The sequence below is a fragment of the Phocoena phocoena genome, chromosome 4 (assembly GCF_963924675.1).
Source record: "Phocoena phocoena chromosome 4, mPhoPho1.1, whole genome shotgun sequence".
Taxonomy (NCBI): domain Eukaryota; kingdom Metazoa; phylum Chordata; class Mammalia; order Artiodactyla; family Phocoenidae; genus Phocoena; species Phocoena phocoena.
Window position 1 is genome coordinate 104549901 of NC_089222.1, and position 25384 is coordinate 104575284.

Below are 25384 nucleotides of genomic sequence, written 5' to 3' on the forward strand. Positions count from 1 at the left end.
AGGACTTTAAATTAAACCAAGTTCTTCTACCATATTAATTCAAATCAAGAAAGATGTATGTTATATTTTAAACCTAGGTCCTTTGCTGGGAGGTGATGGTATATTAGGCAATGTATTTCAAATGTCAAGTATAAAAAACCTTTTAGAAAACATTTTAATAGAAGGAAAATGAAACAAGCTCTACTCAGTGAAAGAGAAATAGAGAATTTCTTTCCTTGACATGTTGGAAATTTGCATGAATAGCTGTTAGGTGTACTCCTTCTTAGAGGATATACACACAATTATGCTCCATGGATGGACGAAGATGGACAAACTCTGCCCCAAAACTATATTCAACAACATGATGAACCAAAAAAAATAAAAGTACATGATATGCAACATTTTTCTTTAATATGTCTATAGTGAGCATAGTTATTTTGGGGGCATTTAAAATTTTCTCTTTTTGGAACTATAGTAAACTTATTAAAATGTACTTAAAAACCAATATTCTAGTGAATAAAAGTAAAAGGTGACCATTTCCTAAGTAATTGCAACACCTTTGTTTTATGTCACAACATGGTCCTTGGTAAAAGTTTATTTTAACTTTTTATCCTGAATGATTGTTAGAATATTCATTTGTCACCTGATTTCTTCTTATATCTCTGTCCATCTCTTTTCTTTAATCTTTGTAGACATTCTTTGCGTGACTATCCCTTTACTATTCTCACCAATCCTTTTTATTTTATGGTTGTCTTTGGGTGTCATCCTAGCCAAAGTCTCAGAAGTATAGCTGAATATAACCAACTGCCTATCAGATGTTTCCATTAGACCCTCTCATGGGCACTTCAGTGTTGACACTAAGTCAAGATATATACATACATCTGTGTATGTAATGAAGGAAGAATGGCTTATTATATTGAGAGTTGTTTTACATCACATATGAATTCCAATTTTGAAAGAATTAGAGCCTAAACCAATCACATCAAAGTAGGGTGTTTCAGAGCCTGACTTCATATATTTTAATACTTATTCATATTTTTTTAATTTTAAAAAGGAGTTTCTATTTCTCCCAGATAGAGCAAGATCAGCATGATTATGTTTGAGACAGGGCTCAATAACTTATTTAAGTGCTTCCTTAGTTCCATATACTTTCTCTCATTTTATTTAGTCCTCACAACAATCCGTGTGTGTATTATTGTATCCATATCAAAAAGGATGTAAAGACTCCAGATTAGTCTAATCCCTGTCTTAAATTCATTTTTAAAGAAAATTGGGAAGGAATGCGTAAACAAACCAAATTTAAAAATAAAAAATCTAGTCACCTCACTATTAAGTGGCAACACCTGGATTTACAGTTGGACTTTTTACACTGTCCTTCACCACTCTGCTTTTCAAATGTTGTTGTTTTGCAATCATATTTGTTTCAATTGTAAGTAAATACTGGATTATTTTTCCATGAATACATGATATATTTTGCATCAACTTAGTTCCCTAGAATATGTAACTGGAAGGAAACTTAAAAATTATCCAGTCCAAGTGTTTAATTTCACAAAAGAGATAAAACAATAGCTCTGATAAAAGTGACCTATTCAGAGGCTGAAACCAAAGAGTGGGAGCAGAGAGGAGTATTCCCCTCTGTTGATATGCATTCCAGAACTCTTCCTACTCTGACATACAGACTCTGCTCTGCTCTGACATACTCTGCTCGCTACAGACATATTAAAGAAAAATGTTGCATATCGTGTACTTTTATTTTTTTGGTTCATCATGTTTTCTAAAAGGTTTTTTTATACTTGACATTTGAAATACATTGCCTAATATACCATCACCTCCCAGCAAAGAACCTAGGTTTAAAATATAACATACAGCCTCCACTTTTTTTTTTTTTTTTTGCGGTACACGGGCCTCTCACTGCCGCGGCCTCTCCTGTTGCTGAGCACAGGACGCGCAGGCTCAGCGGCCATGGCTCATGGGCCCAGCCGCTCCGGGCATGTGGGATCCTCCTGGACCGGGGCACGAACCCGTGTCCCCTGCATCGCCAGGTGGACTCTCAACCACTGGGCCACCAGGAAAGCCCCAGCCTCCACTTTAAAGCCATTTCTTGGACAAAATTGTGACAAGACACAGATTTTCTTTCTGCTGGTTTGTTATAATTATTTTTTTCCTACCGGAATGAAAATGAAAGCAATAAGAGGTTAATTCTTAATGATAACAAATTGTCAAGATAAATGCTTTTAAATTAACATTGACTAATAGTAAATGTAACCCTTCAAAGCTACATTAGAAGAGTTTTTATTGTTTGGTTTTGGCAAGAAAGATTTGGGTAAATAACTTCCCAATAAAGCAATTCAGATTTCTTTTTTTATCAACATTGCTCAAATCATGTGAAATTTTGATTTCAGAGAAAAAAATCGTATGATCTGTGTGCCAGGTAGTCACAAATTACATTAATATGGTAACCATCTTTACAGATTTCTTTTTTCAGTCTTAATTATGCAAAGTCATAGGAAAAAGAGTATCCTAACAGTTAAGAGCAGGAACTCTGGAGTTGTGAAATCATGGACAAGACATTTAACCACTCACAGTCATAAAATTATTGTAAGGATTAAATGACATAATTATGTAATAGACTATAGAGCAGTGTTAATCATATCAAGAGGATTTAGATCAGCAATTACTACTGGTGAAATGAGGTAGAAAATGTGAGCTTCCCATTTTTTGGCCTCAGCATTCTTTGGTTTAGTGTGAATATTATAGAATCTCAGGGCCCTAGCACATGGGGATGCCACACATAATAATTCTTTTAATTTGAATACATATCACAACAATTTTATAGCAGATGGCAATAAAGTCCCTTGAGGAAGAGGTGCTTTTTTTTCAATTTGGACAATGGTGTTATATTGATAGGTGCTATATTATAAAGTCAGATTTTTGGGCTATATTATAGTTATTAACAGGGAGATTGTATTTTTGGAGATACTGAAATATAATTAAGAGTTTATAATGAAAGAGTCTGGTTAGTGGTAGTAGGATTTTTGCTTTTAAAATCAGAGCATCTTTTCCTTCTAAATATTTGCATTTATTCCTCAATTATCTGCACATATTGCAATTATTCCCTAAGGATCTTTTATATTTAACTTAATCCTAGAGGGGTAGAATATATTAAAAGATAAGTTATTGTCTTTAACGTGTTTTGAGACTAAAAACATTCTGCTTGGGAAAAATAATAATAGGAAAGATTTCTATTGAAAAAGTATTTTTTGCTCTTAGAAAGATGCAGGGAATATGGCATAAGTTAGCATTAAATGGCTATTTCTCTCTTCCTAATTTTTATTTTTTAATTGAAGTATAGTCGATTTACAAATGTTTTAGGTGTACAGCAAAGTGACTCAATTATACATATATATATACACACACACACATATATATTCTTTTTCAGATTCTTTTCTATTATAAGTTATTACAAGATATTGAATATAGTTCCCTATGCTATACGTTCTTAATACTAAGTGCTTTAGTTAACACCATATTTTCTCCTCTAGCTGGTTGTTGGTATTTCTGTTCTTGTGAGCACTTTAAAGGAGAAGTCAGCAGGAAAAGAATAACTGTAATTCTCCAGACATATGTCTGCTCCGTTCATTTTAATTGTATTGATATTAAAGATCAGAAACGAAACCGGGATGAGAGTTCAATATAGATCCTGGAAACCCCCAAACTATCTCCATTTGCTGGTTTTCCATACAATTGTGGTTTTAAGCTCATATAAAGGTTCTGAATAACTGTCAGGACAATATATGGCTCTGCTTTTGTTCAGCTTATTGCTCATGCTGCAGATATGTGATATGCCTCCATACCAGGGTGTGACGGCTGAAAGGCATCATTAATGTGTTAAATGATGTGGAAGGCTTCAGGCACACTAGGACACATCACTGCAGAGTGATATCCCCAGATGTACAGGTCTCTGCCTTGATTTCAAATAGGAAAGAAAGAAGCTAAATTACCACACAAGCGAAATGCACCAAGAAAATTATAATGTATATATTCACTTGTAATCTCTGGGCCTGATTCAGACCTCATTTGTTTGTTGAAAGAAATAAAGGGTTAAGGCTTCAATTCTTAGGGTTTATTAATCACACAAGTGAAACAACAAGGGGAAGATTCATCAGAATGCCTTACTGTAATCTTATTTCCACTATTTTGTTTGATTTTCATTATATTTTAGCTTTCTGATGTACTACACTGGTGCTACAAAACACCTTCCTTCATGCTCTGAAAGAATGCATGTAGATGCTCTGATGTCTAGTTTACTTCCAGGGTACATAATTATATGTCAGCATACATTTCTAAGGAGACTATATCAATACGTATCTGTAGCTTAATAGCAGATCCTTTTCTAGTTTTATTTTGAAACGTTTGCTTCTTCAGAAATTCTAAAGCCTGCCTGGCTCTCTTTGACATGAGGCATTCCTCTGTCATATCTATAAATGCTGCTTCTAAATCCCAACAGAACAAGGTAGATAGAGGAAATTTATTGCAGAATAAGGAATGAAGAAGATTTTAAAATATCTGCTTTATCAATGTATAAAAATTAGACTGGATTCTAAATGTAGCCAAAGGGCTCTGATAGTTTAAGATTCATTTTAAAAAGTGTGTATTGTTGGGCTTCCCTCGTGGCGCAGTGGTTGAGAGTCCACCTGCCGATGCAGGGGACACAGGTTTGTGCCCTGATCCGGGAAGATCCCACATGCCGCGGAGCGGCTGGGCCTGTGAGCCATGGCCGCTGAGCCTGCACATCCGTGTGTACTGTTTATTCAAGATATATTAAACTATTTTTTTCTACTAATAGATGCTGTTACCTTGTCCTGTGAAATAGCAGGTCACAAAAGTATAGGCAAGTATGCTTTTAGAAGTCCTTTAGAAGGAGTAAATTGATAGGTGTGGTTAAAGATCAAAAAGATGTACTGGTTGATTAAAATTATACCAATAACAAAGTTCTAAACTACAGTCCTAGAATCACAAAAAATAAATAAAACAGGAAAAATTATGACTGGATTTCCAGTTCAATCCCTCATGTGATGGATAGCAATTTTTCACTGGAAGAAAATTAGAGATTTGTCTTTGATCATTAAATTAAGTGAATGATAGAGGCTATTCTGTTTAAAGCCAAGGCTAAGAATGTTTTCCTTATATCAGAAGGCCTCCAAGATGCTATCCTTCTTTGTATAAATTGATGGTTCTTCAACAGGAAATCTAAATAAAATTAAGTCGAGTTCTCTCTTTTTAAAATAATATTATTTACTGGTCATTTTTCAATGGGATGGCAACTGTGAAACCCTTAGAGAGATATCAAACCCCTGAGAAAGTCCTACCCATAAGTGTTGATTCCCTTTCCCTTCATATTTTTGTATCTGACTTAATTTACAGAAAATGGTTAATTTATTCATTATTGTAGATAAGAACTATATTATAGATAGAAACTGAAGGTAAACAGAACATCCATTTGTTTTTGCCAAAGGGACATCGCGGAATTGACAAAAGTTGACTAATATCTGCAGATAAGATCATAATATGGACAATGCTAATGTCCTGATTTTGATAAATGTATTGAGATTATGTAAGAGAGTGACATTGCTTTAGGAAGTTCGCACTGAAGAATTTAGGAGTAAAGGGGCGTAATATCTGCAATTTACACTCAGGTGGTTCAGAAAAAAATAATATCTCTATAGAGAAGGCAATGGGGGAGAGTATGATAAAGCGAATGTGGTAAAATGTTAATTTTTAGGAAATCTGGCTTAAGGTATATACACATATTGTGTACTATGGTACTATTTGCAACACTTTCATATATGTGAACAAATTAAATTTTATGATAAAAACTGTACACATATATGCACAACTCCAATAGGGTAAATTGAAAGAGGAGGGACAGGTCCATTTACTCTAGGGAAGTATAGAGGTCAGGATAATCTTCATAGAGGAAAAAATAAGTTTAAGTGAAACAAGAAAAAAATATTAAAAATGTGCATGCCTGGATCAAAAATTTCAAGGATTAGGGGTATGTTGAAAAAGGAAATACTGGAGTGATACCAGGACCTAGAGAATGGAGGGACACCTTTTTCAGCTATTATAAATTGAGAGAAACAGAGTGGCATTTACCTAAGTGTCATGCTAAAGTTGTTTGTTTGATTGTAAGACTGCAAGGCAAAAGAATTCTAGGACTGATGGTACTTCAATGTCAACTACCTGGCAATCAAGAATGTAAGTAGGAAAAGACCAAAAATTTCTAAAACTTTTTTTTGTTTGTTTGAATGTATGGCTCAACATTTTTTAAATGCCGTTTTAGACTTGAAAATTATAATCGCAGATAATACGAATACTCATTTAAATCCAATTATGTCATTCTTTCACTATAATTCAGGCATTCACATGTGAAGAATTATACTTATTGACACTGTTCCATGCTCTTTTCAAGATTAAGCTTCTTAAAACAGATTGAATGAGGTTACTCTTCCACTCAATATATGTATTTCCATCCAATATCCCACTATCTAACATACCAGTAGCTTGGTCTTCCTTGCATATCCAACCTGATTTCCTGTCACCCTTTAACAAGATCCATCTCCTCTTCTCAGCCTACCCTTCCTACTACCCAGGAAACTCAATTCCAATATTGTAATATATATACACTTCCTTTTCTTCACTCCTATCTGATTTATTCCTATTTTTCAAAGTACATCTAAACTCTTTTTTCCAAAGGTTTCCCAAAAATCCTTCAACCACCACTTCTTAACTCATTTAATTACATAGTGTCTTCTGCAAGTTTATATGATTTGTATAATTTTTAAAAAATCTATACTTCTATCATAAATTCTTGCATGGCTGGAGCATATATTACATGAACATAAAAGGAGCATTGAAATATACTTGCTGATCCATTAACCCTTTTTACAAATATCTCAGTGGAAAGAAGTTGCTAAGCAGTATGATATTTTGACTTTACTAATTCACTTAAGTTCCAATTCCTTTTTATTTTGGAATCTCAACATAATTAAAAGAGGATTATTATAATTCTTGGTATTATTTATTTATAAATGTTATGACTAAGAACCTTAAAATCTAACACTACGTGTGGAGAAAAAGTATGAAGATCTGAAACAATTCAAAGGAAAAATCAGTAGCATGTGATCACTTCTTAAACGCGGCATATGAACCAAAGATGAATCCAAGTGTCAGAATTTGGTAAACTGAGGAAAGCGGTGGTCTCATTGGTAGGGAGGAAAAAAATAAGGAGAGAAAGTGGTTTGAGGGAGAACGTTTTCTTTTTTGGATGGTGGACATTTCCAATAATCAATCACTCGTTCATTCAATACACTTTTGAGTGAATACAAGGTGCTAGAAAGCCTTGTTCTAAGTCTGAGAACCACAGATGTGAACATCAGACAAGGTCCAGGCCCTTATGAGATCCACACTCTTCCTAACAATTGTATTCATTTTAACAAAAAGGTACAAATAGGATATTATAACTGGTTCTCAGAAGGGCACTTCTGTAGAGTGAGAACAGAAACCAGACTGCACTATGAATGAGAGAACAAAGAGAGAAGTAAGGATTACTTTATGAAAACATCTAATCGTAGACTGAAAATTAGGAGAAAAATAAGATGAAATCATGAAGAGTCAAACAATTTGTAATATGCATACGTGTGTGTATTTAGCATGTGTGTATTGTTGTTGCTTTTATTTAATTATTTGTAACTTCCTCTAAGATGAATAAAAGCCTATGCAACAGAAAAGGCAAAGAAAAAGAGCCAGGAGAGTGTTTATCTAAGATGCTAGAAGGGGAAGAGATTTTCTCGACAGCCCACTCTTTAGAGTCAGGAGTCAATGGGAGTTAGTGAGTACAAACAGGACGAATAAGATTTAGAAAAGCCAGTGAGATAGCATTTTCCTTTCCCTCCTAAACTTTATGGTCTTAATAAGTTAGGAGGGTGTAAGAGGAAAAAGTATACTCCTGTGTGTCTCCTCTATGCAATACTTCACTTCTGGTCACCAAATATGTGGGGTTTTCCTCACACCAAGCAATTCTGCAAAACCAGCTGGGTGTCCTATGATTTAATTCAATTCTGATACTAGCTACCTGGAGTTAGCATCACATCCCACAGGTTAGGGCTTAGTCCCATAAGACTTCCTCAACCCCCCCTTCAGATACTAATCTCAAGTCCAGGTTGTTATCTTTGCTTCTGACCCAACAGGTATAAATCGGAGTTTCCCATGACCCCCTCTTAATTAATGTTCAATTAATTTACTAGAGCAGCTCACAGAATTTACAAAAACATTTTACTTACTAGATTTACAGTTTATTATGTAAAAGAATGCAATTCAGAAACAGACAGATGAAGAGATGAATAGGGCAAGGTACTGGGCAGAGAATTTCCATGCTTTCTCCAGACTTGTTGCCTACCAGCGCATCTCCCCAAAAGCTCTCTGAGCCATGTCCTTTGAGCTTTTAAGGAGGCTTCATTACGTAGGCATGATTGATTACATCGTTGACCACTGATGATTAAAATCTATCTCCAGCCCCTCCACCCTACCCAGAGGGGAGGTTGAGGAGTGGAGGGACTAAAAGTTCTTCTAATCACATGGTTTGTTTCCCTGCCACCATCCTTAGGGACTTTCCAAAACTCACTTCATTAACATAAACTCAAATGTGACTGAAAGGGGTTATTATGAATAACAAAATACCCATTATTGCTCTTATCACTTAGGAAATTCTAGGAGTTTTAGGAGCTCTGTGCCATAAACTGGGACCAAGACCAAATATATATTTCTTATTATAAATCACAGTATCACAGAGAGAAAATCATCTGTGTAGAATGAGGGAGTAAAGGATAAGATTAATTATGGGGAAGAGTGGAGATGATAAAGATCTCTTGCAGAATACCCCTAAGAAACCCTGTGATAAATGACTGAGAAGCGAGGACCAAGTTTATTGTAGATGGCATAGGGTACAGTAGATTTTCCCAGCAAATCCCCCCTCTGTCTCCAAGGCAGCATTTCTTTTTGTAGCTATATGGCATGAATCATAGGATGGCAGAAAGAACACAAGAATAGAAGTTGAAAGTGGAGTTGGAGTTGGAAGACATAAGTAGAAGTTTGATCGCTTGATAAAACGTTGAAAAAACTTCTTGGATCTCAGTTCCTGTAAAATGGGCGTGGGGTGGATCTCAAAACTTGAAAGCCCATATATTCTCTACTAGTGGCCCCTCTTCTTGCCTGAGATTGTTACATGCTATAGGATAGTGGAGAAAGGGCAGATTCTATGATGGAAGTTGAGAATAAACAGGGACAAATATTCCACTAGTGGAATGATTTTTCCAGAACTGAAAGTTAAACATACTCATTCAAAGAAGAAAACAAGAAGTAGCAATTTACCCCAAGATATAACGTCACAGATTTTTGTTCTGCAATCTGCAATTCGTTCTGTACATGTTTGACTGATGGATTCATGGATACAATCTTTACGTACAGACCATGTTTGTTATCTCACTGACATACTTTGTGAAAGTATTACGGGCTGGGAACTAACACCCAAATTCACAACATAATCCTCCACAATTTAGAAGGTGCCTTATCGTGTGGTCATCACATGGCTTTTACAATGTAATCAAGAGAAACATCAACAAATTCAATCTCACAAGCTAAATTAAAAGGGACACATTCACATTTCCCCTTTATAACCATGTCAGAGATAGAGAGGAAGGAGGAATTTAAACACCAGGCATTGTATCTGTCATAGCCATATCTTTCTAGACGTCGGGAGCTCATTTCTCAAGGCTACCAGTCCATTAACCTTCACAAGAGCAAAAATAAAGCAAAACAATGAAACACTCTGGAGAAATGGCATTGCTTCTAATCTTGCTTATATATCTTACCATGGGGATTTGAAGATGGAGCAAAGACCTCTACCTCCCCAGGCACAAAAATGATACAGACTCCCTGAGATAAATATATAAAATGCCTCATGGTGCATGTTGTAGACATATTTGTGATTTTTCTGAAAAATGAGAGTGGGGTTAGGAAGAGTAGCTGATATCATCCCTGCTGAATCTCTGTCTTTCCCTGTGATTTGTAACTGGGAGGGCCAAAGCATCAACTCCATTTATTTTTCTAAAGTCTTGGCCTGCTCTTGGTTGCCACTTTACCTAGATTCATTCATTGTATATATCTGGAACTATTAGTTTCTTGATAAATGCATTGTCAGAAAGCCAGAGGTCAATGATAAGATAGGAAATAAGGAGTTCTTGCTTGTTTTTATACACTTCTGTTTGACTTAGGAGATAATTATAACACAGATTGATGCTCTTGTTTTAAACAAGGTAGTAAATCAGAGTGAAAGATGGGATTTGGGAAAGCTATTTGCCACATAATTATAACTTCTTAAAATTCTTGTGTTCATTGAATATGAGAAGCTATAATCATGTGATACGTAGCAATAGCATTACTCATCTTTTTTTTTCTCTCTCATGGAAGACAGTTAAATAAACCTAAGTTACAAATCTTTAAATATTAACTACAAAGTTTAAATATCATTAACTAAAGCGAAACAAAAGCATATGTTGCTTGGTCTGAGATCTAGCTTTAAGTGGGAGAGATTACAGATGCAGTAAGCAAGGTTAAAATAATGATTCAGTGCACTTCATTAAAAAGTCTTGTCTTTTCCATAAATAAACTATCACCATGAGACAATGTAAAATTATAAGAATTTCATCAATATAGGAGACTAGAAGAAAAGTGGGAACAAAGGAGGGATGTGGAATCAGAAAGACACATTTAAACATGGACTCTGCCAGGGGTTATATTCAAAATATCTGTCAACTGGCATGCTAGGGACATGGAGCCCTCAAGTTGGAAAAGTTCCCACACAGGGATCTGGAGACCACTCGAGTGCCAGGATTTACCCTTTTGGTTGCTGGATTACGAGAAGAAGGGGGACCTGACAGACTGGTCTGGAGACTCCTCTAATGCCAAGATTTATCCTTTTGATTGCTAGATTATGGGGAAGGAAGTGGGGGGCTTGATATATTGGGTTTAGGGGGCTACCTAGGGTACTTGAGGAATTAACCAGTACAGGTGCATTTCTATACTCACCTTCAGAAGTAACTTTGTCTGCTTCTAACCAGTATGCAAATAAGTACAAAATTTTACTAACCAGCAGAGTCATACTTGTGCATACTTGGTGAATATTAGCCCTGATGACACCTATTAGTTTTGCACCCTTGGTAGTTTAACTAACCTCCCTGAGTCAGCCAAGTGAAAGAAAGAAAGTGGTGAATTTCCTGGCTAGTTATTTGGCTGCTCTAAGACCTCTTCCAGCTGATAGAATTTAGTCATCTCTCCTTTCTCTTTTCTTCTGACATCCAGTATTCACATCCTCAAAGAAAAGAGCGAGTCCCGCTAGAGAGCAGAGGAACTTCCATAATTTAAACCAAATGTAGAAAAGAAGCTGAGTTTATACTCAATTCTAACTTCCAACTCAAGGTTAGCTCTCCTGGGAGCAAATGTGGGAGTCTGTAGTTCTAGCTGAAGTATTTTCAGGGGGCCATCCTGTCTCTTCCTTTTCTCCTTTTTTGGCTCCAATGTTTATTTTCTTGTGTATAAATTATACAATAATATCTCTGAACTGAATTGTTTGAAATGTAACCCTAATTATGATATCTTGTAGCAACAGTTATGCACAATAAATATCTATCAGCTTAATTTTGCACAGCTTTGTTGATAAGAAAACTGTTTTTTACTCATTCATCACAGTTATCACCTTGGAAAAATGACTGTCTTATTTCAAAGGGATATCACTGGCATGTCTCTGTATACTCTGCAAAGTGTAATTCTTCTATATGTTTGAGAGAATCACAACTAAAACCCCATGAATAATTCTGGACACCACACTGTAAAAAAAACCATAGTAAAAAATATCACAAGAATTATCAGAGAACCGAAAAACAAATAGAAGATTTAAGGGGTGACTGAAAAACACAGGATTTACTAACGGTAAATAAAAGAGAAATGTTGTGGATGCAAGATAAAGAAAGGTGAGAAGTTTATTTAAATTTTCTATTCCATATTAAAGGCCCTTTGCTTACAATCTGGCAACACAGTGTTTTCTTTTTAATTAGGAAAAGATTGTCAGTGCAAAATACAGTTGATGAAATCACCATAAAATTTATATCTGGAAATTTTAAAGATCAGTGATTCCAACTGTTTTCCACCAAGACCTCTTTTTACTAAGCTTCTCCTCAATTCCATATTTTTAATTTTTAAATACAAATTGTATCTATTAAATAAAATGTGTTTCTTTTCTTTTATTTTAATTAATAAGAGAGTTTTAACTATCTGAGCTATACTACCCAGAGCTTCTGGGGAGTATAAAATAACTGAATAACTATACACAAAATTTGATATAATTATAACTAAGGTAAAGACATTTATAGTTTTAAATATCGTACATAACCTTTTCCAAGCTAGATTCAATGTCTGTTTAGTTCTTGAAAATACAGAAATGATGCAAGGAGCCCCATAAGTACTATCTCCAGAGCCCCAGATGTTTAAAGATTTCAAATTGGGAAGCAATGGATTAAACTAGCTTAAAATCATCTAACAAATATGATTTATTCTCACTTTGAAGAATTAAATTGAGCTATTTAATGTACCATAACTGTCTAAAAGTAATAAAAAAGAATAACCTGGGGCTCTTTCAAATCTTTTTTTTCCTACCCTTTCTTCCACTCTTTCTGTGAGAATTATTACTTGGCTCTGAGATGGCAGGAGTAGGAAGCATCCAGCAGGTACTCACCAGCCTGGTTAGTTGTGATGCTGACTGCAGCAAACTGTCTTGGTGGTGAGCTCAGCTCTGACACCCCATTAATGGCATCAATCTCAAAGGTGTAGTTAGTGTGTGCCAGGAGGTCTGTCACTGTCACCGTGGTGTTGGTGAGTCCATACTGTCGAGGGAGGAAGCGGACATTTGGGCTGCATGGCTCACACTGTTTTACGTTCCACCCACATTTTTTACATATGATGTTGAAGGTAACATCTTTCCGGCCTCCTGTGTCCAGGGGCCAACTCCAGTCCAGGATAACCGAGGTCTCATTTATATTAGATATAACATTTCTCGGTGCAGATGGAGGTCCTGCAAAGTAGTTCAACAAAGATTAATGAGCCTCACTTCTGTTTTCTACTACAAGGGAAATAGATAATTTACAGTGGAACTGAAAGAGGTAAATAACCATCTTGTCTTTATTATATACTTTTAATTCATCCTCAGAGGATCCATGAGATTATAGACACATGGATTCAAGAGTGCTGTCCTCCCCGAGCTACGAAGTGGGGGAGTTTTGACTCCAGGTTGAAGATGCATTCACGAAGTCCAACAAAGGAATTTACCACTAAATTCAATGCCCTTGTGAATAGTTATGAAAACTTTAGTATTAGTTTTATAAATCTTAGTTCTTTTTCTCTATGACCTATGACCAACATATAACAAGAGGGAATAGAAAAGTAAAAATACAAATCCCATGCCTAAACCTCCCCTACCGTGTCAAAATTATGCAAGATCTAAAACAAGATATAGAAAATTTTCTTTCCTTCTGGGTGTCCTGTTGCAGTAAGTGCTTTAAAAACTAATTCATTTTGTGTGATAAATGTTGCATTTGTGGTGAGGCAAGCATGGAGAGTGAAGCAGAGAAAGCTTTTAATTTGCACATGGAGAGCAGAAGGAAATGGGCCAAATGCTTTAAAAAAAAACACAATAAGAAGAAGAAAAAAGGAAATAAAACAAACATGGAGGCATGGGTTGCAGCAAAACTACTCACGGGTACAAGCCATGGATGGAGGGTCTTTGTCTGCTCGGAAGTAATTATTCTCACACCTGCAGTTCACTGAACCATCTTCGTGAGTAGAACTGTGAGGTGGGCACTTAGCACACTGCACATTACCATCCGAAGGCTTGTAGAAACCTGGTCGACAAGCTACAAACAAAATGACTCTTTTAAGATTTTGTGATAATTTTGAAAATATATTCTTGACAATACATAAAACAGATTTCAGGAGGCTAGGGCATGCATTCATTATGAATAAAATCTATTTCCTTCTCCCAGAATTCATAGAAGCAAATAATGTGGCCCAATGTAGTTTCTCCACGTATACGTTTGTATTTGCACCAAATGTTAAGGGGGAAAAAAAACCCCACAAGATTTAGATTATTTTGGCACTAGAGTGTGATGAAATTTCCATCTCATGTTTTCACAGCTTTACTTGGCATTGGACTATTTGTGGAGAAAATAAAGCAAAGCCATGTCATCATGCAGCCATTCCCTTTTTAAACATGATGCAATGTGTACAGTCTCTGCAGTTAGTACTTAATATAGTACCCACTTGTTTTCTAATTAGTTTCTGTGTGAACAACTTTATCCCCACAAATTGCAAGCAACTGAAGAAAGAAGTCACGGCTTTGTCTATATTTTAAGATTCTTGATACATGGTTCTCCTGAGCTATGATATTTTGTTTGCCCTTGACAGTGTCATTTCCTAACTTCTCTGGTAATGGCCTAAAAGAAAGGTCTTAATTTATTTCCTTGTCTGTATCTCAAATACACAGGGAGGTATAATTTCTATTTAAACTGATATACTTGTGAATTATTACTAGATTAACGCTTTTAAAAATAACTTATCTTCTTTCTTTCCAGTTGTATCTCTGAATGACATGTTTTTTTTTAAGCCCAATGAACAGGTTACCAGATATTATTTCAGCTACCCATTTAATATTCACTATCTATTTACAGCTTTTACAGAAATGTCTCCATTATAGTATTTTCATCTAATCTGATATAAAATTTAAAATGCTGTACTGTTTTATTTGGTCCATTTTCATAACTACTGTGAGAACTGAAATCATAGTGAAAACCCTAACAAAAGTCCCTTGACATTCCTTTGAGGAAGGAATTCAGGATCTTAAATTTTTAAGTTTCTTTGGAAGCCAATAATTTCTTAAGTCTCTAAAACTCAACTTCAAAGCTACATTGAGATTTGATGGCTTAAACCACTTAGAGACTAGACCCTACAGACTATGTTTATCACTGAATTCCAAAATTTTTTTATATCAACTTCATATTGTGAATAACAGGTTATTTGCATTCAAATAAAACCTGTGTGAATAAATCTTAACTTTTATAATCACTAAATGTATTTTAAAAGATAACACACTGTATCTATAATAGTGTATCTCCCTACTGAACATATCTTGGGAGATAACACTCCCAAGGAAAATACATTGACAAGACCAACAATTAGAATTACTTAAAATGATAGTAATCATTAATCGAGTCTTTGCTGTTTTCAAGTTCTTACTAAGAATGGCTGCTCAATGACCATATTACATTAAATTGAACAACTTTTGGTATCATACTGAGAGCCAGTCAAATAAATTCTATTGCCCTAACCAAACTTGGATTAGGATTATAAACTTCTGAACATTGTCCTTAAGCACTGGTTAGAAAGGTCCACTCATATCTCATGTCATATTGCCTCAGGGGGAAACGGTATAAAGTATAAACAAACTATGCACTTAACTTCTGGTTTCAATTTAGCTCATTATTGAGTGCCTTTAAATTTGCAAGAGGGCATTGCTGAGTCTTTAAAAGATTAAGTTGCAGTGTTCCAATGTACTTTGTTATTTTGTTTGCTTGTAAATTTATCTGTGTTTTTATTTCAGGCTTTTATAGTTTTTACAACATTAGGTATAAAGGTATTCACTAAACACTCAATCACTTTTTGTTAATACTATAAACAGCTATACTATGTGATACTTAAAGACAAGATAGTCACACAATCACTTAGCTACAGCACCACAGCACAGAATTTCTGATAGTATTGAAAGTAGCTATAGTTATTAAGCCTAGAAGTTAAGAATGTGACTTGAATTAGTAACCAGACTTTAATTATGAGTAAATAATAACCTTAGAGATGAGAAGAGTAAAAGACAGGTAGGCACATATACATGCAGTTGAATAAATATCTGTCAATCATCTACTTTTGTTCAGTCTCCTCGTTAGTCTTAAAGATACAAATGTCCCTAATTCTGTCCATCCCAAAAAGGCCCTTGAAATTTGAAAGCAGGCAACAGAAATTTAACACAGGCCACATGGAGCAAGCACTCCATTCTGATTGATCTGTTGGAAGAAATACACAGAAGGACTCCCATTTGAGAAAGATTAAGACAGTACAAGTTGGCCTGTAAGAAGCATAATTAAATACACAAATAGATCAACATGAAAAGACAAACTGTTAACTAGAGGAATGTGGTGGGTACTGTTGGTTACATACTCAATATCTCAGTCCTGCTTCCTGTTTGCTAATAGAATCCTGATTTTGTTCAGAACTGCATTCTGCCAAGTACTCCCTAAGTCAGATCATTGTAAATAGGGGTGGATGGCCAAAGTTATGGCCAAAGAGATGGCTAAAGAGATACAAACAGAACTCTGATTAAAGTCTTTGGGATACCTTGCATTAATTATGGGCGTAATGACTTACAGGAGACACTAAGTTAAAGGTCAAGAAAATCAGAGAGATGTGTACCCTGCTCTTGTTGACCCAGCAAGCACCAATCTCAGGATTTCTTAACCTTTTTTTTTTTTTTTTGCGGTACACTTGTCTCTCACTCTTGTGGCCTCTCCCGTTGCAGAGCACAGGCTCTGGATGCACAGGCTCAGTGGCCATGGCTCACGGGCCTAGCCGCTCTGCGGCATGTGGGATCTTCTCAGACCGGGGCATGAACCCGTGTCCCCTGCATCGGCAGGCGGACTCTCAACCACTGCGCCACCAGGGAAGCCCAGGATTTCTTATAATGTCAGAAAAGTAACACCTTGTTTGTTTAAGTCACTGTAGTCAAGTTTTCTTTTACTTGCAGCAGAAAGCATTTCTAAATGATAAAAAAGACAAAGAGAATTCAGTTGAGATGTATTAATTATATAGAATAGCTTAATGGAGCTAAAAAGATCCTAAGAAAACCCAGTGGTCAGTTTGTGTGTTTTACGTCTGAAAATCCAGGATGTTACGTGACACACAGTTAGGGATAGGCTCTACTCTGCATCTTCTGGCACCTGATAGCTAGCTGATAGGATTTAATCACCAATTAACAGATATTCATTGAATGCTAACGCTATCCTGAGTACAATGCTAGTTTCTATGGTAATATCCTAAATTTGGTCGACACTTTTTATAAAGGACTTTCAAATATACCATCTCGGGCTTCCCTGGTGGCGCAGTGGTTGAGAGTCCGCCTGCCGATGCAGGGGACACGGGTTCGTGACCTGGTCCGGGAAGATCCCACATGCCGCGGAGCGGCTGGGCCCATGAGCCATGGCTGCTGAGCCTGTGCATCCAGAGCCTGTGCTCCGCAACGGGAGAGGCCACAACGGTGAGAGGCCCGCGTTCCGCAACAACAACAGCAACAACAAAAATATATATATATATACCATCTCAATTAAATCTCACAACAGTTCTATTGAAATAATCAAGGTAGATATTAATTTTCTTAAATGAACAATTGAAGCACAAACAGAATGCCCAAGATAACAAAGAAATTCATAGTCCAAATAAGCAAGAAAATTTCTGCTTTTAATTTTATGTAAATCACTCATTAAAAGCAAATCATTTTCCTACCAATTCTAAGCTGTTGGTATGCCATTGAAGAATAGTCATCTAAAAAATTTAATGCAACACATTTAAATAAACACATGCAAGTCTTTTTTCATCTATTCCTAGTTAAGGCACCATTTCAGAAAGGCTGATGTTCTCTTGTATTGTCCAGGATTTTCTATCTATTTGAGGTGTAACATTGTTATGGGCAGATGAGCAATTGAAATTTTGTTGGAAGGGCAGAGGTTGTCTGTCAACTTTAAGAATAGGGTGACCCCACTATATGTGGGAGCCATACAAGTAAATTTTCTTTTTCTTGATACAAACAAAATCTCTAAATCCTCGACTCATATTGTTCAACAAATTTGAGAATATGACTGAAAAGTTTGTATTCACTAATAAAATTATTATACTAGTAAGAAACACTATCTTTAAATGTATAAGGGGAAGTTCTTTATATATTTACTTCAAACTTTTTCCCACCAATAAATAATCTCCCTCCCTTGCAATAAATCATCTTGTACTGAAATACCTATCCTTTTGTTATATCTTCTTCATTCTTAAAAAAATCCTCATGGAAAAATTTGAAACTCTACCTCTACGGGGCATTAGTACTCGTGTTTTATTATCTTTGCTTACGGTAGCAGAAGCAATGATTGTAATTTAAAAGTATCTCCTTCCCTTCCTTGAATATAAAACTGCTAATATAACAGTGTGCACATTTCTCTCCTTATGCATTACATTAGAGAATGAGAAGGTTCAGCATACGAAAAGTAAAACCCAGGTAATAAGTAGAAAGTGGATATGTTAATGTGTCTTCTTACTTAAAGGAAGTCTTTGTCAACTTATTACAGAATATCAAAGAACAGAGAACATGCAAGAAAGGTAAACAAATTAATACTAATTCAGGTTTATCCAGCTTTAAGTTTAAAAACAACAAACAAACAAACTTCTGCTATATACTTAAGGCTTTCCCGGTGTTGGCCAGCTAGAAAGCAATACTTAACTAAGGTGGAAATGCACATACTCAAAGCCTGCTGCCAAAATGACAGAATTCTGATTTACATCTTTCCTCCCATAACCCAGTAGTACATGTTCTTGTCAGTCAAACACTGGTAGAATTATTCATAGATTTCTACCTCAGGGTAGTAAAACCAAAGAGTGATTAAACAGTGTAAGATCTTTTAAGTGGAGGCAAACTGCTGCCCCTTTTTGGGTCCCAGAGACGTTTTATCCCCTTGCTGTTATGGAGATTTTTGAACTAGTTAATTGCGGCAGGAACTCTGGGCTTTGAATAAGCAAAGTAGGAATGATACACGAAACTAAATTAACCATTAAAAATGGGATGTAGCACCTCCTCAAATCCTACTGGATATCATCATGGATTTACTAGGAATCAGACTTGTTCATGTAATGTTTGGATTTCATTTATTCACTTTCAAAAACCAAACATGTACTGATCTCCTAAGATGACCTAGACATTTTATTGTGTCCAGTCACAGTGATAAAATTCACAATCCTAGCTTTAAACAGGAGACCAATTAATTCCATATGGTGCCGTTATTTTAGAAATGGATCTTCTCACTTGAGAATGTAAGTGCTAAGACACTTTGCAACACAACAGTTTTAAGTAATCTTCACCAAGAAATTTCCTAATTTCACTTCTCTATATCCCAACTCTTCAAGGTTTTCAGCATCTTACGGGAAGACCACTAGACTGGGAAAGAGGAAACGTAGGTTTTGATCTAGTTTTTTCTACTAAATAGGTATTATCTCAAAGTCACTGACCAGGTGTCTTCCAGTTTTTATGAGGTAGTTGGGATAGTGGCTTCCTCTTCTAAAATAAGTCTGAAGGTTCATTTTTAGTTATTATTATCTGTTCCCAGGTTAGATCCTGAGCAATATAGAGATACGAGTTTTTCTTATTCATTTTGCATGCTCTGTGTCCAGCACATTGCCCAGCACCTAGCAGTTGATGAAATACATTTTTTAAATGAATAATTAACTTGTAACCAATTGTCCTCTCTGGATTTCAATTTCTTCATTTATCAAATGATGGTTATCAACTATCTTGTCTCTTAATACTCTTCAACCTAGACACTTTAAAAGGTTAATGCTTCATGTACCAAAATTTGTAGGATTCCTGGAACTTTCTAAGTAGAAAAAATTAGAAAAAGCATCTTCACTTTCATCCGTGATTTAAGCCATTGAAATTACAAAATCACGTAGGGCAACAAGACAAAGAAAAGAGGCTCTCTTCTGATTTAAAAGAAATATACTTGAATCAAGAAATGACAGGTTTTTGCCCTTCTCAGTGTTTTTCTATATCAGAGCAGTATATATTCAAAGGGTATGTGGATTTCATGATTGGACGGATTGAATGATAAATTCACCGCCAAGCAAATAATTCCCTATTATTATATTTTCATCTTACCCAGTAGCATAATAGAACTATGTTTCATTATATTCTTCCTTTTATGTATATTTTAGATAGACTAGAATGTTTAAAAGCTGGGAAATCTTATAGGAATAAATAAAAAACTAAAATATCGATATTAATTATTATTTTAAATTTTTTAAAATGTAGGAAGGTGTGATTTTCTTTTTCTCTTTTAACAGTAAGGAAAACTAGCACGATACTGAAAATACAGTTTAAAAGACAAAACATTTTCTTTCTGTTAGTCTGAAGTGAGGTTTTATTTGTCTTTTTCTTGTTAATCTACCTTTTAGTTCCTCGATTTTAAGTGCCCAGTTAGTGAGAGTATGCATGTTCATTTACTAAGCGAACCCCAAAACTTATTGAAAAAGCCCCAGGATGGGCCACAGTAGAACAAAAATGAAGAAGCTCTTGCCAAATGTTAATTTTCTATTGAGAACACTAAAAATATGAATAAAATAAGAGAAGGAAGCCAAAATAATACCAATTTGTAATAAATGAATTAGAAATATTTTGGGAATCTGCTGATTCCATATTTATAAAGAAGAGTAAAACAGGAACTAAATACTATGGGTCAGTAGTGAGATAAAATAACAAACTACCAGCTTTGGAAAAATATAAAGAAAAAAAGTATGAAATAGGGAGTATTATGAGCACTAGCTATACAATGAATAATAATTATAAAAAAGCTTCCAGATAGAATCTTGACCTCATTCCCAAAGCACATAGCACACTTTTCCTCTAAGATGTAATTGATGGGCTTGAGTTATGCTGATACAGAGAATGGGTAAAGTTACCATAGTGAAAGGAAAACAAATGCACTTAGTAAACCATGGTGGCTACTGTTGAAAGAAAGTAGACAGCTTTTCAATTGCAAAGTGAATTTTGTCTCCAGTTGACTAATGTGGTTGACTTTTAAGAGAAAACATGGTACTAATTAAGGGTTAAAAGGCTCATTTCAATTTGAATCAACTTTAAATTAAAAAATAAAGCTGTTGGTAAATAGGGTCTTTTTAGTATTCAGACCTGAACTCTATACACACAGGGCTATATTATCAATTCCCAGCCATAAACACAAACTAATGACCAGAACCAGCACTGACTAAACAGATGATTTCCTGGCCTTGCAGTTCCAGGCCTGAAAGGGTCTATTTGCCAGTACAAGGTCAAAGCAACTGTTTATTCCCAAAATGAGCTGTACTCCACAATCTTACAGGAACTCTATTCTTTGCCATTTGAATAGAGGTACAATGCTTTGAGGCAAGGCAGAGGCATTTCAATACACTGGTAGTGGCTACGTTCAGTCATTAAACCCTGCCTGCAATGTGCAGCATTTACAAAGTGATCAAGTGTTTCCTTCTTCTGTTCCTTCACTGTTCAATAAAAAAGGCCTAAGGCAAAATGCCACCATACTATTACACACAACAGAATCAATCACAATCTAGTGTGGCTCAAAGATAGCTTAGTAACAAGACTTTATTGCATTTGTTGTTGTTCCATCAGATTTAGCAAGACAGGTGCCAGTAACACTGAAATATGTTCAATGCATGTTCACCACCAAGAGAATGTTAAAAGAGACCCTGGTCCTAAGGACGCTGTGTTTTGCCAGCTTTTCAGTTGTCTTCTACTTTCAAGGAAGAACGGTGTGCTTTAGGAGTAGGACTAGTTGAGTTTTTCTATTCTTAATTATCAATGCCCAGAGAATGAGACCAATTAATAAAATTTACAAATTCATAGAAACATGTATGCTATGAGCAGGTAAATACTAAAACTGGGAGGGAGGAGGGGAGGTGGGGGAGGGAGGGAGGGAGAGAGAGAGAGAGAGACCGATAATGAAAGAGAGAATCATTTTTATGGGATATTATTGTGGTGAACATAAAATGCATAGGACCCAAACCTATACTCAGAATATATTGAGAGACAGCCTGGAAAAGCTTTTGAGAATAGTGCCAGAAGTTTTCTTTAGAGCAGAATAGCATTGGAATGTTTAAGAAAACCATTCCTTGGAAGGGATTTTGGAGGAGGTAAATCACTTCCATGTCAAAATAAGCCCTACTATGGATTAGCATTTTCTGGACTACACTGGAAATATAGCTAGAGCTTGGAGAGGTCAGCAGTCCAATACTCACCTTTATAAGTCAATTTTAGGAGAATAGAATTGCCATCATAGATTCATAGTCACCCAGATTAGAGTTTGAGATACAAGTCATGAAAACTTCAGATGCTCTTTCCAAGGATCTATTGTACATGAATGCATAAAGAACAACCAGGTCCTCTGTATGTTTATATGTACAAAGATATATGAACAATGCTATTTATAATATTGGCAAATTGGAAAGAATATAATGCCTCAAATTAGAAAGGTGGTTAAACTATGCTATGTTCATACAATTCCATATATAAATTATGCTATTCTCATACATTTATGAGACACATTATGTCTCACTCAGAAAGATGCTCATAATATTTTATGGTAAAAAAGCAGAATAAAACAATGTGTATGCAATCCTTTTATTGTTTATATTTTTTGCTTATTAATATATCACTTATCTAACGAAAAACTTAAAAATATTAAAGTCTTAGAATTATAAAGATTGCACATACACACACAAAAGAATCAAAACACTATAGTTAATGAACATAGTGTGTGTGTGTGTGTGTGTGTGTAATTTGACCTTTAGGTGCATATCACGTAAGTGCAAAACTAAATGTGTACTGTATGTGGGGCCTAAATCTACACATCTATATTACTCTCTCTCACTCTCTTTTCCTACACACACACACACACACACACACATCACAGTTTTGATTAGCTCTTGCTTCTATTATACTGGTCAAGGAGTTTCATTTTTCTTCTCTCTCTTCTTTAAAAAAGCAACATAGGGGAAAATTATGGTTGACTGCAAATGTTGATAGCCCCACTAATGTGAATTTCACACTTTTGATCTCAAGTAATTCTATCTCCACTTGGGAAAATTTACATAGAAAATAGCACAATTTAAAAAATCCAGGATTTAAATGAAAACCTATAAAATGTGGAAAACTCAGAGGAAAAGAATTCTGTAAACACTGTAAGACACATTGCAAAAATATTTGCTCTCTTAGCTACATTGTTAATGATCCACTCTCTAAAAAAAAACAGAGAGCCATCTAGAATTTTGTGGAATGATGACATTATTGTATTTAAATCAGCTTTATATTTTAGGCAAGTTTATTTTTAAATAATGTCACTTTCTATTCTGAGGAAATAGCTCTGCAACTTTCAAATGTATACCTTAACAATTCTTATAATCCTATCACCTTTCCATTCCATTTTTATTGTTAAATTTATGAAAATGACTATTTGATAATTTCTGGTTAGAAAGCAAATGGATTTAAAATAAACCTCTAATGTGCCTTTTATACACTGAGCATTCACTTTATAATCACAAAATATTACCAACTAGGAGAAGTCTGCAATTTAAAAGTATTCAATATTTGCTTTGAGTTACTTCATGGCTAACAGCAATGTATAAGGTAATATAGAAAAAAAATGAGCTAATATAATTCTAGGATCTCTTTTAATTTATTTTTATGCTTTTGGGAAATACTTGCTCCAAAATAGAAAGGGGATTCATATTCAAAGCATTCTGAAATTCACTTCCTTAAATGTGTAAGAATGGATTTCACAAGGAAAATAAAAAACTATTAAATTAGATGCCCATTGGATCAGCACAATCATTAGCTGAATGAGTGTTTCAAAAAACCTTAAACCAATCATTTATTTTGAAACTATTAAGGAAGACACAAACATTCATAATTGTGTAGAACAGTATGTTTATAAATTTGAATTTCACCTAAAATTAATTCCATCTTATTCAAGAAAAAATATTTTTCTATTTGCACAAGAAGGGCAGTTGCCACAGAAATAGAGAGTAGTCTTTAATGGTGTTATGAAAATAAAATGCAACAGGCTTGAATACCTTAAAATGGTTAATTTCTAAATATAGAGATGAACATTTTTTTCATAGTTATGACTATTATCCTCGAACATTACATTCAACTTGGAAGACAGATGCATTGCAACAAAAAGACTAAAAAGGTTAAATCCATCTGAGAGGAGGAGAGAATTAAAGGGCAGAAAGAATGGGAGAAAATATAGAGGCAATATTAAAATGCATTGCTTACAGTTGGCAAATATATACCACTTAATACAAATAACTGGGACACAAGAGTTTGGAACATAAGGAGTAAAAACAACTGCAGGAAGATGTCTGCTGCTTTCATTCACTCTGGTCATCTCAGATAACTTCAGATTTGGTAAGCTGTGCTCAGTGTTGCTATCCTTGAAGTAGTGGATAGGAGAGAGAGGGAGAGAGAGAGGCAGGATGGAAGGACAGAGAGAGGAAGGAGTGGGAGGGAAAAAAGAATGGGTGTGTCTTTGTGTGTGCTAAAATAGCCACAAGTAGTGTGTGTGTGTCTTGTCTGCAGCAGGTGTGTGTGTTTCTCTAATTTAGACCGCTGTGTGCATTCTGTAAGTGTTTCTTCAGGGCAGAGATCATTACATTCCACCCACTCTCTGGAATAACTGTTTAAGATTTTGTTAACTGACTTTGGAAATTCATTCAAGATAACTGTTTGTCTTCTTATATTCTGCAGAGTTAGGGGTTTAGATCTTGTACACGAGGCTAGAGAGGTGAGGGATTGGGAAGGAAATTGGGCATTGAGTCATATCTTATCCCAGCAGCCTTTGAAAAGCCAGGCAGATTGCATTACCTGCTTGCATCACCTTCCCCAGATCTAGCTACCTGAAGAGAACACCTCACCTCTTTGTAATATAATAAATATCATTTACTGAAAATCCCCTCCATGTCAAGCACTACACTTCTGTTTCATCTCTGTACTTACAAAAACCATGTGAGACAGGTATTTTCTGTTTTTCCTGAGGAGATGATTGAAGTTTAATGATATTAAGTGCATTAGCTGCTTACCCCACTATTTTAAATGTTGTAACCAGAAATTATACCCAAGTCTGAGGGATTGCTAGACACAGATATGTATGTGTTTCTGTTTCCATTGTCTTCTCATTATGTAAAACTTAAAAGTGATAACTAATAAAGAACTGACAATGGATCCATCACCCTAAAATTAATGTAACAAATTTATATAGTATGACTATAAAAATATTAGACAGATCTTACTGGCACAAGGAAAATAGATTACCTCATTTTCTTGCAGTAACCATTTGCCAATAGTAATTTTTTTCAACAATATCTCAAGCCTACGTCTAGCAAGATGAAT

The 25384-nt window shown here is 35.3% G+C and overlaps 1 protein-coding gene across 2 annotated transcripts in view; it reads right to left on the minus strand.

Moving 5' to 3' along the window:
- EPHA3 (EPH receptor A3) overlaps positions 1-25384 on the minus strand; it is a 359059-nt gene that overhangs the window by 112427 nt on the left and 221248 nt on the right. For both annotated transcript variants that reach the window (XM_065875995.1, XM_065875996.1), the window contains exons 4-5: positions 13845-14000; positions 12827-13162 (exon numbers count right to left, since the gene is read on the minus strand). In XM_065875995.1, the coding sequence (XP_065732067.1) occupies positions 12827-13162; positions 13845-14000 (492 nt within the window). The remainder of the gene's footprint in view (positions 1-12826; positions 13163-13844; positions 14001-25384) is intronic.